Genomic DNA, 18,517 nt, shown 5'->3' with positions numbered 1-18,517 from the left:
TACCACATGAGGCAGTCATAGTTAATTCCCTCAATGGAAGAATAACTGGAGATGATTCTATTAAGACTTTTCATATGGCCACACTTATGACATCTTGCATCTGGCCTTCACCAGCACTTTTTCTGCAGATGATTGGTTTTCTTACAGTGGGGACAAGGTGGAAAGACCTGGCTATTTTCAGAGTCATGATTCTGGTAAAAATGGTGGAGGATAAGACAGTTGCAAACAAGCTTGCTCTTGCCTTTGATTATCTTTGCTTTCTCTCCTTATGATTTTTTTTTTTTTTTAAGATTAACGTGGGTGTTTGGGCCAGCTTGCGCGCACCTCGACTAATCCCACGGGCCCTACAGTTAACGACCATATAAGCCTCCAGTGACCATCATATAAGCAACCTAGGGTTTGAACCTGAGACCATAAAAGGAGCAAACCTCTTGGTCCCAAGCTTTTATTATTGGGTTACCACCTAGATGGTTCCTTATGATTTTTTATTTGTGCGGGTGTTGGAGTGTTTGGTAGAGATGGAACTTTATACTCATGTTCTATAGCTTCCCACGTATCATTAGCGTCAAGGCAGGCTCCCATCTTGACAACTAATACTTTTATTCTATAAAACACTGAGGTGAAATCGCATTGAATGAAACTTTTGAATTGTTGTAGGTTTTTTGTTTTTGTGTAGTGATAGGTGATAAATATTTAAACGTGTTTTTAGCTCTCTTAATCTCATAGATCCTTCAAGAAAATCACTTTGATACCAATATATCGATGTTTTATTTAAATATTGAAGACAACTAAAGACTATTTCAATTGTTTCCTTAAACCATAGAAAACGTGATAAGTAGTGTTATTCTATTAAATTTATTGGGACATGCATTGAAAAAAGAGAGATATGGAGGGGAAAGAAAATAAAACTTATAGCTATAAAAAATTAATATGAATATTTCCATCTAGAATTTTTCTCTTATTCTTTTATATATTATTTTTTAGATGGGTACATCGAATAACTAATAGGACATTTTCATCTAAAGAGTGACAAAAAAGTATACAAAAAAAAAAAATATTAGTTGATAAAAATATATAGACGTGAAAAATTCTTAAAAGAATATGTCCGGTAGATGAATCAATTATCCCCCATCATATTTTATTTGGAATGGGAGAATGGGTTTTTGACTTTAACAAATTCACCTGTCCAGATATGGAAATTGCTTTTCAAAGAACACTCTATACCCAACAAAAAAATCAAATACATATTCAACAATTACTGAGGTATTGGTGTTGTAGAAGTAGTTTTTAAAGTATTTTTGTCTATAAATACATTAAAAATATATTTTTTTATTTTTTTTAAAATTTATTTTTGATATTAATATATCGAGATTTAAAAATATTTAAAAAATTAATTTAAAATAATAAAAAAAAATTGAACAAAAAAAAAAACAAATTGAACCTTAATACCAAATGATCATGAGCTATTAAGAAGGCAATGTTAACCAAAGTCTAGGGAATAATAATGCATGAATAATTCAATCATAGTTCGCTTAGCAAAATTCAATCTAACTTGTACATCAAAAATTCAAGACATTCATAAATCATAACTCTCCCAACCAGATAGACTATTTCCTCATAACTTGATCAGCACTAACAATTAATAGCATGGGGCATTCTTCTTGGACAAAAGTTTTGTTGGAAGTAATGCAATATATGCATGTTTTCTACAATAATTACGGATTCAATCCTTCCCTACAAGAACTTCTAGTCTCTTCGTAATAAAAAAAAAAAAAAAGGAAAACAAAAACAGTAATAACAGTGGAGAATCGAAGCAGTAATTCAAGCATGATTCACATTTTGGGCAAGGAATGCAGAATAAGTAAATGAGTTCTCAAACTGCAATTTCTATAAAAGAACATTATATCGTACAAACCTCATTATACATAAAAAATTGTTACAAACAACAGCCAATTTTGATACCCAATAATGTAGGGAAAATCAAATAGTTTATCAAATAGTTTTTCTAAAACAATAAAAGATAAAGTGTAGTTCTAGTGGAAGCAATAGTGCACAAGGCACTGTGACATTACTGGCCTAGAGATGAAGCAATAAATGGTGAATTGAATCGGTACAATAAGACATAGTAGATCACAAATTTCTTTTCCACAGGTATTTAATTCATGTCAGAGAGAGACAGCAGCAATATTACCTCATCCCAACAAATTTCGCCAATAAGACTTCTCTTCTTCTATGGACTTTCCTCACATCTTAATTGCAGATCCAGAACAAAATGGTCCACAACCATCACTTTTACTGTAATATTGGGGCATTAGAAGGACGCATACCACTGTCAGGCTCTCAAACTTGGTGGACTGGGTGTAGCAAAAAATAATGTACAGACACGGTCATCCAATGAAAAAGATAACTTGAATGTGTTTCATTCTACTGCTTCTTGACGAGGAGTACTTCGCTTCTCCTCCGACTTGTGACGAAATAACTTCGCTATGGCCCTTCTCTCACAATCCTGCAACATAGAAAAAATCATGATAAAAACTGTAGGTTATAGATTTCTTTACAACTGTTAATAGGTTGGGGATGGGGAGAAAATTAACTTCTGACAACTAGTTTTCTTTAGAACATTTGCTGCTATTAAGGACTTCATTCACTTTAGTTGAGATAAATCTGAAAAAAAGTTAAGCTTCTTCACCTTGAACATATTAAGATAAAATGGTTTGCCAGGGTTCATCCTTCTCAATTTCTGGTATGTAAAAGCAAAACTCAGCTGATCACGAGGAGTAAAGCGATCGACCTCATTGAACCAGAGACAGGAAAATAGGTTTGACATTGGAGTGTGCGCTCTCACAATTAAAGACCCTTCAGGCACATCTGTAAGCAGTACAAAACGTCTTGTCAAACTAAAAACAGCAAAAGTGCAGCAGAGAATGTATAACCTGAAAACCGTGAGAGAATATTACTGCTGGGAAGGAGCTTGTTTGGATCAGAGACATTGAATCTTTTCAGCCCATCAGCCTGGTAAGAAGCAAATTGCTGGTCTATGACAGTGTGATTATACTTGTTCAGTCTCTTATTTTGAGCAACCTCTTCCCATACACAACGGCGATCATAGTGCTTAGAAATGGCAAATTCATAACCTTTTCTCCACAAAAAGTACTCAAGAACCAGAAGAGGATCAACTTGAAAACGTAATTTGCTATCCAACCAAATTGAATACCTGGAAAATATTTATATGCAGAATGTTAGACACAATTGTCAGATCTTGTTTTGAAATAATTCCCACCAAGTAAGAAAATTATTAGTTCATATGATGTTCCTTCCACTGTCACAACTATTTAAGCAGAGGTCACCTAAATGATGAACCAAAATCTATGAGCATCCTGGACAGTTTTGTGGTGTGAACCATTTAAATAACAAGTTAGATCATTTGAACGTGATGATTTAAATATATCAAAATAAGAGTTCCTTGAAGACAATATTGCTTCTGCTGGTACCAGTGCTGGAACCCTGGTTGCTAGAGTTTCCTCGAAGACAATACTGGATACATTTCTAAAGCAAGAAATGAATGGCCTTGTGTATCTTCTAGTTCGCTGCTTGTTTTGTCAGCTTGGGTTTCTCAATACAATTTATATGATTTATAAATAAGTAAATGGTCTGATACAAAACTCAAGACCATTTAACTATAAACCCCTCCATCATATCTACTAAGGTTAATCCCCATGAGAAGGGATCCAGCATAACTTTAGTTTGTGATCAAATGAGCAATCAGTTTCTCACAAATTGTAGCTCGTTTTTTAAAGGAACCAGTACAGTACTACTCCAAGTTCTATGTTCTTCTTCTTCTTTCCCTTAATGATCAGACATCATATTCACTCCACACAGACTCCACAGCACAAAACAGCAATCACAGGGCATTTAAAAATTAATTGCAGTACAAAACCAACAGTTCAATTTTGATTCTCACCTTGCAGAAGGGAAAAGCCTGTGTGGCAACAATTTTGGCACTTTACCCACTCTTCGCATATCATTATATGGTAGATTCTTCACCACCACAATCTTCCACAAACCTATAAAACCAGCTGTATCTGGAATGTGGCCTTCTGAAGAAAGCGTTTGGAAAGTAATCTCATCCATGAACATTACAAAGCAGACATTTTTCCTTGATAAATGAGTGACCTGAAAGAGGGATGAGAATTTATGATCAGAATAGGATTCCACAACACATATTACAAGTTAGTGATGAAATTGGTGTCCAGCTGATAGAAAGTATCAGCCATGATGATTCAACTTTGCAAGCTCGTCGGAGCAGAGGAAAAGGTGCATAGAAGGTGATGTGTGACCTAAGAGGCTCATCAAGAGCAAGATTGAATATTCAAGAATTTCCAAATTCAGCTCTAAACTCAACATTTGGGGACTCTTCCAGCACTGATTACAATTTTAGTAAATTTCTAATTTCATCCGCAAGAGACCCCTAAGAGGTACAAGATTATTATAATCTGAACCACTCATGTTTTTATTCATATTCTGTGATCCCAAGTGGTTACCTGGTCCTAAGGGTCTTAAATTCACATTACAAGCCAAGTTCACATAGGATAAGGGTATAAGAAGTCCATAAATGTATAAGCTTCTAATGCTCTATTTTGAGAATAAATGTTATTTTACAGAATTTCAATCTCTGAAGCTGTCAATCAGGTTGTGAATTTGAGATATCTAAAAATTCAATTTCATAAAGCTGAAATTTGGCTGACTTGAGATTATAGAGTTGTGTATTGAGCAATAAAGAAGCAGGTCCACCAAGTGAGGAAGTTAAAATGGATGGGTGAAAATAAGCAGATAAAATAAATAAATACATAATAATAATAATAATTGGGTAAGACATGAGTGCATCTGTGGGAAGGCTAAGCTGTCAATGCAGGGGGTAAATTAAGCAAGAATTACGTGAAAAGGTCTGATTGCATCCAATGCCAAAGCTACTAGGGTATTTTCAAGGAAGAACCAGAAGTACTGAGAAAGAGAGTGGAGAGATAGACCAAGAATGACATTGCTAAAGTAGTCAAAAGTAATTACCATCACAACAGGTTGCAGAAACTTTAGACCAAAGCAAAATTGAATGGATGAGATCAATAATCTTAACCACCTGAACAAGCTTGGATTGAGACATTTGGGAGTTGAGATGATTTTAGTTGACGAGATCTTTAAGATTGCAGGATGCAAGTCTAACCTCAGGTTTTGTATCAATGGCACCTTTTGGGAAGTTCTAGGAACTCTTGGTTTGAAGATCTTCTACCATCAGTTTCGAGGAGATTCATTATATATATATATATTTCCTCCATACCTCAAGGATCCTAATTTCAACACCCTGAATAAAGTTTGCACCAATTAATCCTAACATATAACAAAATCCTAGCAGATATAGTTAGTAATTACTATTAGCAGGTACTACATCTGCGCTAGACCACACCTCAAATCATTTATACCTTGCTTGACATCACGCCATCCCAAATCACCAAGTATTGTGATCCACTTGCCCTTTTTAATCACATAACTTTCTACCCTTCTTACATCACATAAAATAGCACTATAAGAAATAATTCCTTCGTGGAAACAAACAAGAAGTCCTAAATCAGCACAGCACATAGGATAGGATGTTGCTTAGAAATCCAAAGAATATAACGTCCTAACAGATTCCCATCATCCATATCATTTGCAATAAATATAGAAATTATATAAAGGTTCACATGTATAAAATGCTTGATGGGAGATAAGAAAATATCCAGGAAACAACAAACAAAAAGCTGCACAGAATTTTAGGTGCTGCAGTGTACAAAGAAACACCAAGGAAACTTGACACAAACTTGCAGGCAGAAATATACCATATACATCATAACAAAGCTTCAATATATCAGGAAACTCCAAGTGAGAAACAGAATGAAATGAGGAAAAAGTTCGGTTTTACCTTCAGTAAATTGGGAAGATTATTCTATAAACACATTAGTTAGAATCAAATGCTCCAACCAGATAATCCAAAAAATGGCAGAAACAAACTGCTATCTAACCCTGACCTACTTTCCCTTCAACAACAGCACGTCATGAAGCCAGCAAGTTATTTACAAAAGCATAGAAAAAAACATATCTCATGAGCTGTAGGGTAACTAATCATATGCATGATCCACCGGAGCTATGTCTTTCACATTTAAAACATAAACTAAAGCCTGCCTCTGATAAATTTCAACCACAATAGCTTTCCTCCAAGCCACAGTTCATCAGAACAGGAAGGGGGGGTCTTAGTTGAATATTCATCCACATTCATTCCATGGTAAACAAGGAGACTGAAAGAGTGAAGTTTAAAAGGTAGAAAACAGTTGAGCTCCGATACACATCAATTATCAATGTCAATATATTCCCCAATAGCAAGCTTAACAGATGATAACGCAGAAACTGATTTGGGATCAGAGATGCACCAAAAACAGATGATAATGCAGAAACTGATTTGGAATTAGAGATGCACCAAAATATTTCCATATAACTTAACTTTTATAAAAGCCCCATACCATTTTATGTACTGGTGATCTTAAACGATCTGAATTCCCAAAGATGCAGGAGATCACAGCAATATGGCATCTACTTATATAACTCGCATCATCTTCTGCCAAATCAAATCCTGTACTTGAAGATCCTTCAGGACCTTTGACAAAACCACAGTTTATTTTTTGATCATGAGCCAAAAAAGATTCTTCCCGTTCATGCAAGCTCTGATGCCCAGCAAATCTGGGCTCCCATTGCTCTTGTCCCTCAGGCTTCTCCTCAATTTCAGTATACTGCAAGGAAAATCTTGCAAACTTCCTACTTTCAAAAGGCTCCACAAGCCTTGTAGTGGAATTTAGAAATTTCATCCCACAACCTGAATAATTCAAGCAAGACATGTCAAGTATGAAAAGGAAATATTCGCTAGTCCTCTACGCAGAACCAGATGTTTAAAATGTTCAAACCATAAACCAGTCACTGCAACCTTAAATTTTATATCCTTTACCATTTGCTTCAAAATTGTTCCAATCAAAACTAGTCCAAATTGTCATTCAAGCAAAGACAAATGAAAAAAATCCATCAGACAGTCCAATCAACAAAGGGCTTAGACAGCACGGGTTCATTAAACCACCTGGCTTTAGTCAATCAAAGAGCATAGTTAAGGTTTTTGTAACAGAGAAAAAGAAAAGAAAAGAAATTTCCTATACTAGAATCTGATCTCAAGATACCACTTTTTTGCGGTTCTTGACATTCTAATTGGATTTCGATCTTGATATTGGTCCAATCAATCATCAGTGGGCTTCATATGCAAAACACATAAATAAACAGTAGGAAAAACACACACATAGAAGAACATATATTGTGCACATATATTCAAGCTAACATGTCAAAAGTCTGTTTTGATGAATAATTTATGAACACTTTCAAAAATTGTGCTGATTCTGTATTACCTATTGCCTGGCCCATGGAGCACCAGAAGAAGGGCACAGACATGCCTGAACAGGTCATGCACATAGACAAAGAACTGGACTTGTTATCAATCACAAACCATGTCTCCAAAAACAATTATAACATTATACAGACAGTAGGGGAGGTTAACATGTAAAATGAGGGTAAACATTCTGGAAAACATATGTAAAGAATGCATTTATATATCAATCTTTCCCTTTTTAAGATTTGAATCACAATCCAGATACAAGGTACATGAAGCAAAATGTACAAGGCAATATTAAAACTTCCCTTGAAATTAAGGTTTCAATGCATGACACTTACAACTTTGCATGCAAACATTAAAAAATAAAATTTTAAAATTACCAGAATATTTGTGACGCTTTGATTTTTTCTTTGAATCTGACCGGGATTTACTTGTAGAACGACCACCAATGTTATCGGCATGTCGAGAATCAGTGCTACCATCATCCGAGTTTTGAGAATTCAAAGAACCCTTCTCTAACAAACTCGAGGAATCTTCCTGATTGTCCTTTGCACTATTTTGATCCTTGGTTTTAGCATCAAGAAAACTACTATTTTGATCCTTGGTTTTACCATCAAGAAAACTACTATTTTGATCCTTGGTTTTAGCATCAAGAAATCTAGATGGCTCTCTATTATCTTTGACATGTACTGTTGTTTCACTGGAGTTTTCCTCTTTGTCATGTTCAGAATCACCACCATATTCCTCCGTACGAGGATCATGAAAATCTATACCATCATCATAGTCATTCTCACTATCAGCAGCTCCATTCTGTTCCCCGTTTTCCTCATCATCAAGCAACAAATTTTTTATATCACTTTTGTTTCCCAAATTTACCGTGCTCTTCAAAGAAGCCTCATACTCTTTTTCATACATCTTCAACTCTTTGCGTCCATCTTCATTATACAACCCAACCCCCTTTCTATCTTCAACTCTCTTCACCTTCTCCTTGTAATTCTTCACTTTCACCAAATTATGAACCTTCTCACTAGATTCACCATCCCTATGAACCTTGCTATCATGCTCAACATCATCCTCATTGTAATCTTCATCCCTTCTCCTATCATCCCTATCCCAATACCTAGAATCCCGTCCATGTCCCACCGAACCTTGCCCAAACCCAAGAACTTTAATAGTATCAGTACGTGTAACATTTGTAAGAAAATCATCATTTTTCATCTCATCATCCTCAACATGATTATCATTTACACCTGCACCAAAGACATTTACTAAAATTACATCTTTAAAAAAATGCAATTGTTAAGGATCCAAATAACAATTAAAAACGAAAAATAGTTTTCAACCTTTCTTTCTTTTTTCTTCAATCTTTATGACTAATTACAGATCAAATACTAATTAAACAACACTAATAGATATTAAAAAAATAAATTGAGCTCCACTAAACGCTTTTAACTACAATGTACCTACAGTAAATAAAAACCAGCTCTCGGTTTACTGCATAATTACTCACTGTGCTTCCCAATTTTCACTTTCAATCATTTTTTCACACTTTCTCAGCAACCAAACAAACAAATCTAATAACAAAAATAAAATGAAAATGATTAACCACACTAAATCTCTCTCTTCTGACTAGCATCTGGCTAACTAAATAACAACAATGTAACTGAATTAAAACAAAACGGAAGCTCTGATTTCACTTTCTCTCATTTTCTCACACTTTCTCAGCAACCAAACAAAAACAAATAAAAAAACAAAACAAACCTTTGTCATTAGTGGTATTCTCGGTAGAGAGGAAATAGTAAGCTAAAACGGTAACAACAAGGGCAAGGCACAAGAACACAATGACCGCACCGATCAATGACAACCCGCCTCGACTGCTCTTATCGGATCGGTAACCTAATCTTCTAACCCGACCCGACTTCTGCTGTTGCGAGCTAGACGACGACGACGCACGAATCCCGATGGAAACGTGATCCGACGTGCCGTTCGTGTAATGCCTGTGCTGCGCCATTTTTCAAAACATTTGGAAATTACTAACACAAAATAACAACAATTCGAGAGAAAGGGATTTCAGGGGGTATGGTTGGGTAAATCCGAGAGAGAGTGAAGGAGATTTTGGGAATTTAAATGTATCTATGAGAGTGAGATAGTGTAGTGTTGCAGATTTGTGTTTGATATTTGATGGTTTTGATTATTACTTTTATTATTAAAAAAATATATTATGAAGGAGGGAGGAGAGGTGGAGCGTCACCGGCGAGGGAGTGCCAGTTGATGGAGATTAAGACAAGAGAGGCCAAAGTAGAATATTTCTTAATTTATAGGACTAGAAGAAGTTTACAGTAATGGCCTTAAACCCGATTAGGAAACTTTAAGACGAGAGAGATTTTGGGGGCAGTGTATGTAATTAGTGTTTTGATTAAATTATTAATGGTTGCAGTTATTTTTTAAAATAATTTTTATTTATAATTATATTAAAATAATATTTATTTTATTTTTAAAAAAATATTTTTAATACTAATAAAATAATATTTTTAAAACACAAAAATAAATAAAAACTTGATGATGCTTTAGTTTTCATTAATTGGATCGTAAGTAGTAATCTAATCAAATAAATAAAGCATAAACCCCTAATTTAATGACATTTTTTATTTATTTTCTAGCAACTTGTTTATTGTCTCTTGTCTTTGGTAACATTTCTTGTCACTGAATTAATTTGTTGGCCAATAAGATTTGATACACAAGTTAAAATCATGACGGTGGGCTCCGTCGTCGACGCTAACGCTCATGAATCAACGAAGTAATTATAATTTAGTCCCTGTATCTTTTATGTTTTTGTATGCTAGTCCTTTTAGTCTTGAAGATTTTATGTGAGTCCTTTTACCAAAGCTCACAATCATTTCGTTTTGAAATTACTAATTATCCCTTTTAAACTCATTTTTAATTGATTGTAGTTGTTGAAACAGGAAACACATGATTATAAACGAAAACTGTATTAGGAAAGCAATGATTAAATTGTAATAAAAAAATAATTAACAAAAAAATACTAAAAAATTTTATTGTACAGCTCAGAGCTTTTTATTTAAAATAAAATATTTTTCTTTTTTTATCTTTTTCTTTTTCTTTTTTTTTAGTTCAGCTATCAAGTTTTTTTGTTTTTTTATTTTTGTTATTTAACAGGATTGATTAATAATTTGTTTTATATTGTTTCTATTGATTATTACAACCTTAAAAAAATACCATAATTTCAGATTGGTTATCAATTTTGTAAAATATAATTTAATTTTGTTGTTAAATGACAACCCTATCTATTTTTTATAAAAATGATCTTAGCACCTTTAAGGTTTAATATTTTATTCAAAATCATTCTCGATCCCTTTCATTTATGAATTATACACTTTAGTTTAAGATTTTATTTTATTTATATTTATAATTTTTTTAAAATATCATATGATTCAATTTTTGAAAAAGAAATCAACCCGAGGCAACTATTCCAAGTGTTTTATTCTAATTTTATTTCTATCATGCAAAAGCAAGGAGGGGATGACCTATGATTAAACTCTTCTTTCAGGGATTTGAAAAACAAAAAAAGAAAAAAAATAAAACAAAATTGAGTCATCAATCATTGGATATTACATTTTAACAAATAAATCCCATAATGGATGCATGACTACTAAGCATTGATTTCATGATTTAAAGACCAAACTTGTTTTTCACTAGCTTTCTTTTCCCCGATCGACTAGAACCACCATCTGCAGAGAGCTTGCTTAGGATTACACTCATTTCGAGCAGTGTCCTCCGTGGTTCTCCAACAGCTTCACTTCTCTATTCAGGCTGGGCATCTTCTTTTTTCTTTTTTCATTTTTTAAATTAAAGTGGATATTTAGATTAATTTGTGTATACCTCAACTAATTTTATGGGTTTTTAAATTAATAACCATATAAATCTCCAGCGATTCTGAGATTTATAAAACTTGAATTGATGATCTCTACTAAATAAATTTAAAACCTAATTAATTAAGCTATATATATTCTTTAACGTTGAGGTATTTTTTTTCAAATTATTGGACGTATTGCATGACGATTCATCTTCTTCTTTTTTTTAATTAATGTAAGTGTTTGTATTAGTTTATGCATATTTCGATTAATTTCACAGGTCTTAAAATTAACGACCATGTAAATCTCTAATGACTCTGAAATTTGTAGTACTCAAACCGATAATTTCTATCAATTAAATTTAAAATTTAACCAATTAAATTAATCTTTTAAAATTTATGCATCTTTTTCAAATTATTGGAGGTATTCCATGACGGTTGGTCTCTCTTTTTTTTTTTTTTTCTTTTTTCAAGTGCAACAGTTTTTGGTGTCTTTTCCTTCTTTTATATGGGGAACAGATGACAGTACTTGTTAGGATTATGTGCATGTCTATCACCCTTTATAAGAGGTGGGTATTGCACAAATTATTTCCTCTTGATCACGACAAAAACTTCAATCCTAGTGATGTTTAGAGAGCTGTTCATGAGTTTAGAAAAGATTGAACTTTTTCATGTTCATTTTGAGCACTTGAGGGCTAGCAGGAGACCGACTATAAATGTTTGAAGACTTCTTCGTCTTGCTTTTGCTTTTTGAAATTGAGGATGATCATGTTTAACCATACTCGTCTCTTCCACTTGAATGTGGTTTTTCTAATAATTTTGATGAGATCATAGAGTTGCTTTTATAGACTTGGGTAATGAACCCTTTCACTTAGAATATTTCTTCTAAGTATGCTATGTTATTTTCAATCTTTTTATTATGTGATAATAAATAGCTAGATGAATTTTTTCTTTTTTTTTTGTTAATCGTGAGTATTCAGACCAGTTTACGTGCATCTCAACTCAATTTCTTAAAATTCTGAAGTTAATGATCATGTACGTCTCTAGTTGTTCTGATATTTGTGGAACTCAAACTACTAATCTTTAAATAATAAATTTAGTATCTAATATCAATTAAGTTATATCTTTTTTTTATAAGCGCAATTAAGTTATATCTCTAGAGGTTAATAAATATTTTTTCTTGCTAGAGTGTTTTTTCATGAATATCATAAAAGTTTAGGATGGAGCCAAGCTCCAAGTTTCGATAACATGCTTTGGTGGACCCTAAAACATGTAAAGTTGAATATTGCATTATTGTTTTGTATGGCATGCTCCAAGTTGCTGTTTTTATTTTATATGTTTTATGCAGAATTTATAACCTGTCATTGTTGTTTATGTTATCTTTGTGACAATAAAAGTATTTTTTCACTACACCTATTTAGAAAACAAATATTTATTAATAAAATATGATCTAGCGGTTAAGATATTATTATATTTCTGCAAAAATAAGATTATAAATTTAATTTTTAAAAAGCATATTTGTTAAGAGGAACAATCACGAATTCCGAATAAAACTAGTTTCGTCCTTTAAAAAAAGTGTGAGAATACTTGTATTAGAAAAAAAAAAAAAAAAACAAATATCCTTCACTTATAGGATAAAGTAGATGGATAACACTAAAAAAATAACTTAAACAAAATTATTTAGGTGACTAATTACAGGTATAATCAGTTTGTTTTCTGTAGAGAGTACATGTTTTTTCTTTTTTAGAAAAAACTCTAATGCAGTGGATTAAGAGAGTTATTTGCATATAAAGTTTAATAATTACATATAATTAAAAGGCAATTAAAATAAACTAAGAAAATGTTGTATTTTATATTATAACAACTCCATAATAAATTTTAAATTTTTATAAAAATATTCTAACAGGTTTTGTACTCCTGATTTTGTTTTAACACAAATTTTGTCTGACCAAATATATTTCCAGCAAGGGGCAAGGGCATATCGCCGACAAAGAGGGTGCTACTTGCAAGAATGTCTTCTCATAAAAATCAGGGCAGATTAGTGAGCATGCTAGCGCGCGATACTGGAAGTTGAAGGGAGTCACAGGAGGAAGATGATGTTGTGGCTTTAGTGGTGGAGGAAATCACGAGAATCAGTTGAAGATCAAATCCCTTAAACAATGCCCATGATCATGAGGTGGATTCCGTGGCTTTCATAAGTAAATTCTGAGTAATTGTTGTCTCGTGATGGTCTGGCTCAACTTGAAGAGCCCCTTTCGGCTGTAATGGCGCCTCATAGCTCAACTTGTCTGGCTCAGAAGACATAGACACCAAGGGCCATTAGTTCTTAAAAGGTGGAGTATTCCTCTCTTTCTCTACAAGAGGTTGAGGAATGTGAGGGTGGCTGTAAAGTAAAGATAACAGTGGGGATGGAAAGGGACCAGAGGGAGGATTCAGTTTTTCCGGGAAAGGGACCGGAGGGAGGATTCGGTTTTTCCGGGAAAGGGACCGGAGGGAGGATTCAGAAGGGATGGAAAAGAGATGCTCGGAATAAATCATCAAGAAATTGAATTCTCTACTGCATTACAACCAGTACTCTACAAGTTTTCAGTCTTGATCTTTTTTCTTTTTTTCTGCTCACTTTAGCATAGCTTGGCTCTCTCTCTAATTTTTCGGCTCCGGACATTGTTGGTTATAACTTTGTATAATTGGATTGACGTAAAACAGCTAGCCTAGGATTTATGTACTTAATTGTATGAAAGATTGGAGCTTCATGTCAAACAATGGTTGCTTTTAATGTTTTGTTAAGGAAATTGAGTGTTTAATTACCGGAGAAATTTTAAGGATAATGAGAGTATATTGATGTAATAATCGTAATATAACAGCCACGGTAGCTTTAATAGTAATATAGCAGCCATAATATTCATTATTATTAATTTATCACTCTTGCTTTCCTCTTCTTTTCATAAAATTATGTAGATTACTTCAATTGGTTTCCTTTTCCATTTGTCTAACCAAGCCATCCTTCTTCTTCTTCTTCTTCTTCTAACAGTACAAGGATGCCATGCAGCCGGTTCTGATTAGTTAGCTTTCTTCTTCTTCTTCTTCCTCCTCCTCTTCTTCTTTTAACCGTACAAGGATGCCATGCAGCTGGTTCTGATTAGTTAGCTGTAGATCTATCCTAATTGAATAATCGTGGGTAGTCTTGTAAAAATGTTTATGAACCAATGGGATAGAGCTATATAAATCCAAAACGAGACTTCCTGATGAAGGGAGTTTGATTGTCTTTTTTTAATTTAACAAGTTCTATGCTTGTCGGCCAATCAACTAACTTCTGATTGCAGCCTGATCTTGTTACAGCTGCACCTGATGTTGATCTTGTCTGCCCATGGCTCTTCCATCAAATGTAACCCGAGGATACTGCACCTCCCATTCTTCACCTAAGAAGTGAGCAATACAATCTACTGCACAGATTGAGTGCACAACTTCGAGTAACGAGGACAGGAAGACATGGGAAGCATGCAGAGAAGCTCTGTATTTGATTTCAGTGCTGAGGGGAGAGACGAGATACCTGGAAAGCATTTGACCACTCCTATTCTCCTTGCTAGCTAGGGCGAACAACGAAAACAAGAAGTCCCCAGCTATGAAATTGTTTGTGAGACATTGGATTATCTGAGGAGTCTTGGTCTCAAAGATGATGATGATGATCTCTATGAGTTTCTTAAAAAGTTTCCCGGAGTCCTAATTGGCATGTGGCCTCGAACATGAATTGAGAAATGATGTGAAGATCCTGGAGAAGGATCGGGGAATAAAAGGAAAATTAATCTCTACAAAAACTTCTTCTTCGAAATGTCGATTGAAAAGGAGATTGTTTCAAGCATAGATAAAAGCTCAAACACAAAGCCACTCACACGCCTTGATCCAGTTTTGTACACTATAAAAAGCTCATATTTTATGTGAAGTTGTCGTCATCACAATTCCATGCTGTTATGAGTAAAGATCTGTCAGATTTTGTATGCATATCGTCGTGTTGGATCACATTCTTGATATGTTACCATCTAATATTGTACATCAAGTCACATGCACCTGGAATAGCAGTACTCTTCCATTGTCATGTAGCTTGTGAACTTGCTGTGGACATGTAGATGAAAAAAGAAACCCTTCATGGCAGTTCCTTCAAGGTTTTTAACCGCAGACAGATACAGCACGCCATGCCTGTGCATTCATTCAAAGTCAGGAAACTCCAGCACCTGGGCGCCTGGAACAAAATAACCACAGCACTTGGGAGTATGTTCTGCAATTTCTTGTTTCTTTAATAAGCTGAATACAAGCTTCAAACCCAGCCCCATGGTTGTAAATGTGTTGCAGAGAGAAAAATTGATCAAGTTTTTGAACAAATAGAAGGAAAATAGTAGTTGCATGTCCTCATCCTCATCAATCACCCCCTTCTGTGCCCATTAATATCCCAGAACTATCCAGCAAAATCAAAGCTGTTCCTCCCTTAATTGTTAAAAAGCAACACGGGCCATCCAGCCATGAGTGGCAAATTGCAACCTAAAAGAACCCTAAAAAGACTATAGCCCTTGCTAGTTAAAACAATAAAGTTTAGCATGCCCATATGATAAAGGTGGTTTCCACTACTCAAAAGCTTTGGACCTGCTCAGCAACCTTTGTCAAAATTGACAGAAAACATAATTTGTTCACACACACACACACACACACACTCATGCTTCTCGTTAGTAATTGATATGGGATTTCTTCACTCACTCGCGTAGGAAAGTTAACAGCCTCTCCTCATCACCATACATGAGTCCTTCAATATCCACGTCAAATCCAACTCTCTTCGATAAAAGCCCTCTCTCTCTCTTACTCGACCATGGCTGGTGGAGAAATCATGAGAAGTGCACAACATGCTCAGTAATTTAAAGGAAATAATGCGAGCTCAACCGACCACATCACCACTTGTTTCAACAGAACATCTCACTCCGCTCAAATATATATTGGATACGTTTATTTTTTAAAATTGTTATTATTTTGAGTTTTATAAATTTTAGAATTAAAAAAATTTAATGGTTATTAATTAATTTCAGAATATATATAATTAATCAAGTTATATATAAATTAGTCTAAATATTCATTTTTAAAAATAAAAAACACTGAATAATCTAATTACATCTTTATTAAGTTGTATGTGCAAAGATTTAGAGTTTATGGTTACAATAATGTTTTGTTAGGATTATAATTTAAAAAATATTTAATTAGTTAATTAATTAATTAATATATCATAATTTTGCACAAATTCCACTGATATATAATTCTTTCTTGGAATTTTAATTTAAAAAAAAAAACACAATAAATAGCTTTTCTTGAATTTTTTTTTTAAATTAAACTAACACAATATTATACACACATTTATTGTACACCATTTTCAACTCAAAAATCTAATTAAGTTTGAGGTTTATTTTCATCTAAAAGCATATAACAATTTTGGCATTCTTAATCTTATAACTAATCTCTTTCTTTTGAACTTTTTTTTATTTATTTACAAAAAAAAAGGTTCAAAGTTAGACTAGTTGATCACATAAATATAATAGCTTCATCTTCTGACCATAAGACTTATGAAGTGTGAACCATTGAATTTTAACACCTGGGATATTACCTTTTTTTTTTTTTTAACCCTCGGTGTCCGGGCCAACTTGCGCGCACCACAACTAATCCCCGGGCTCATTGAACATCCTGCAAGCCCAGTGAGCATATAAGGCATCGCGGGGGTAACAGGCGTATACAAATGGGGCTTGAACCCTGGTGTGGAGGAAGGGAACAAATCCCTTCAACCACTAGGCCATAACTTCATGTGTCATCTGGGATATTACTTAATCATTACATTAGTGGCTAAGATCTTGCATTAGTACAACAGAGCTGGGAAATCTGTTGGAGATCACACTAATCATCATTCAATTGTACGTAAAAGGCAACTTCACCATTATAAACACTACCACAATTCAGTTCCTAGTACTGTAACCTTAAACTGCCTTTCCAGTATCTCTCTCTCTATTTTCCTATCCTAAGAATGATCAGTACCAAGACAACATTTATCATGGCAATACTTTGTCTGGCCCTAATATACGGGGTACATGTTCATAGAGTCTGTTAGATTGTGAACATCAGCAGTACAAATGATTTTTCTCTGATCGTTTCTGTTTGTGCATCATTTTCCTTTGTTCTGATAGTTCTCCATGTATAGACCTCACACACCATATTAATGGCCACCCCAGCCCCTTTTCTTGAGCTAGTCCTTGCTTTGCTCTACGCAAATATTCTTCCAAAAATGAACTGAAGGACCTTTAATTTATTCTGCTATAATTTCATTGATACACTGAGAGGAAAATATTAAAGTTTAAAGTTATATGTCACCTCAACTGACTGTTTTTGTAGGGAAATATTAGTGGTTTCAGGACTGATCAGTACCTGCTGCTGCACTCTTGTTATTTTAAAACTGGACTGGGGTCACTGGATCCTTTTTGCATACTTCTGTGTCAAGGTTTCTTAAATTTCTTCTTCTTTGAGATTGCACGTTAAGGTTTCTTGAAACATTAACATGGTGACCATGGCTTGTATACAATCACAAAAGTTATATGTGCCCTAATGTATATAATGTACTGGTGCTATGAAAATACCATGCATACATGTGCTATGACACACATCTGTTCAACCTTGAACTCATAAAAAATGCTATGGCTAATCATTACAAAATGTCTTTTGTAACCATCCAGATTGCAAGTCCAAATGTGCATACAGGTGCAGCAAGGCATCAAGGTAGAAAATGTGCGTAAGGGCTTGCAACACATGCTGCAAGAAGTGCGATTGCGTTCCACCTGGAATCTCTGGTAACAAAGATACCCGCCCCATGCTATGCCAACATGACCACCCATGGGGATAGACACAAGTTCCCTTGAATCAATTTATTTTCATATACAGGTCTGGCTAATCAATATCTATTATAAGCACAGGTTACGTATTTATTATGGATAGAAGAAGAATAAAGCTTGGAGAACGCATAAAGGATTTCCAGTTCAGTTCTTTATTGATACATACCTTTATCAGTTTTCCAAGAAGGGACAAGTCTTAGACAAAGATCCTTGGTGTTACTGTAAAACTTGGTTTGTGGTGTCTTCTTTTACCAATTTCTAAGTCAAGTAATCTGTACTCAG

At 34.2% G+C, this 18,517-nt stretch overlaps 1 protein-coding gene and 1 long non-coding RNA gene across 2 annotated transcripts; one reads left to right on the top strand and one right to left on the bottom strand.

Moving 5' to 3' along the window:
- Positions 1–1,866: 1,866 nt before the first annotated feature.
- On the bottom strand, positions 1,867–9,751 carry LOC118056511 (uncharacterized). The gene is made up of 7 exons (XM_035068735.2): positions 9,218–9,751; positions 7,837–8,706; positions 6,549–6,898; positions 3,962–4,173; positions 2,958–3,214; positions 2,690–2,868; positions 1,867–2,506 (listed from the first exon to the last, which is right to left on the bottom strand). The coding sequence occupies exons 1-7, from the start codon at positions 9,465–9,467 to the stop codon at positions 2,420–2,422; spliced, it is 2,205 nt and encodes a 734-aa protein (XP_034924626.1). The 5' UTR covers positions 9,468–9,751; the 3' UTR covers positions 1,867–2,419.
- Positions 9,752–13,285: 3,534 nt separating this feature from the next.
- LOC118056510 (uncharacterized) lies at positions 13,286–15,344 on the top strand. The gene is made up of 2 exons (XR_004688817.2): positions 13,286–13,898; positions 14,651–15,344. It is a non-coding gene; the product is annotated as an uncharacterized lncRNA (long non-coding RNA).
- Positions 15,345–18,517: the final 3,173 nt, after the last annotated feature.

The sequence above is a fragment of the Populus alba genome, chromosome 19, assembly GCF_005239225.2.
Source record: "Populus alba chromosome 19, ASM523922v2, whole genome shotgun sequence".
Classification (NCBI taxonomy): Eukaryota; Viridiplantae; Streptophyta; class Magnoliopsida; order Malpighiales; family Salicaceae; genus Populus; species Populus alba.
The sequence above is the reverse complement of the archived record's forward strand: the minus strand, read 5'-3'. Positions and strand labels throughout refer to the sequence as shown.

Excerpts from the sequence above, each read along its gene's own strand:
- LOC118056511 (XM_035068735.2), bottom strand. The coding sequence starts at position 9,467 with ATGGCGCAGCACAGGCATTACACGAACGGCACGTCGGATCACGTTTCC. Across the intron at positions 8,707-9,217 it reads GAATACCACTAATGACAAAG|GTGTAAATGATAATCATGTT; the intron begins GTTTGTTTTGTT and ends TCTTTGGTGCAG. Across the intron at positions 6,899-7,836 it reads AAAGCGTCACAAATATTCTG|GTTGTGGGATGAAATTTCTA; the intron begins GTAATTTTAAAA and ends TGAATTATTCAG.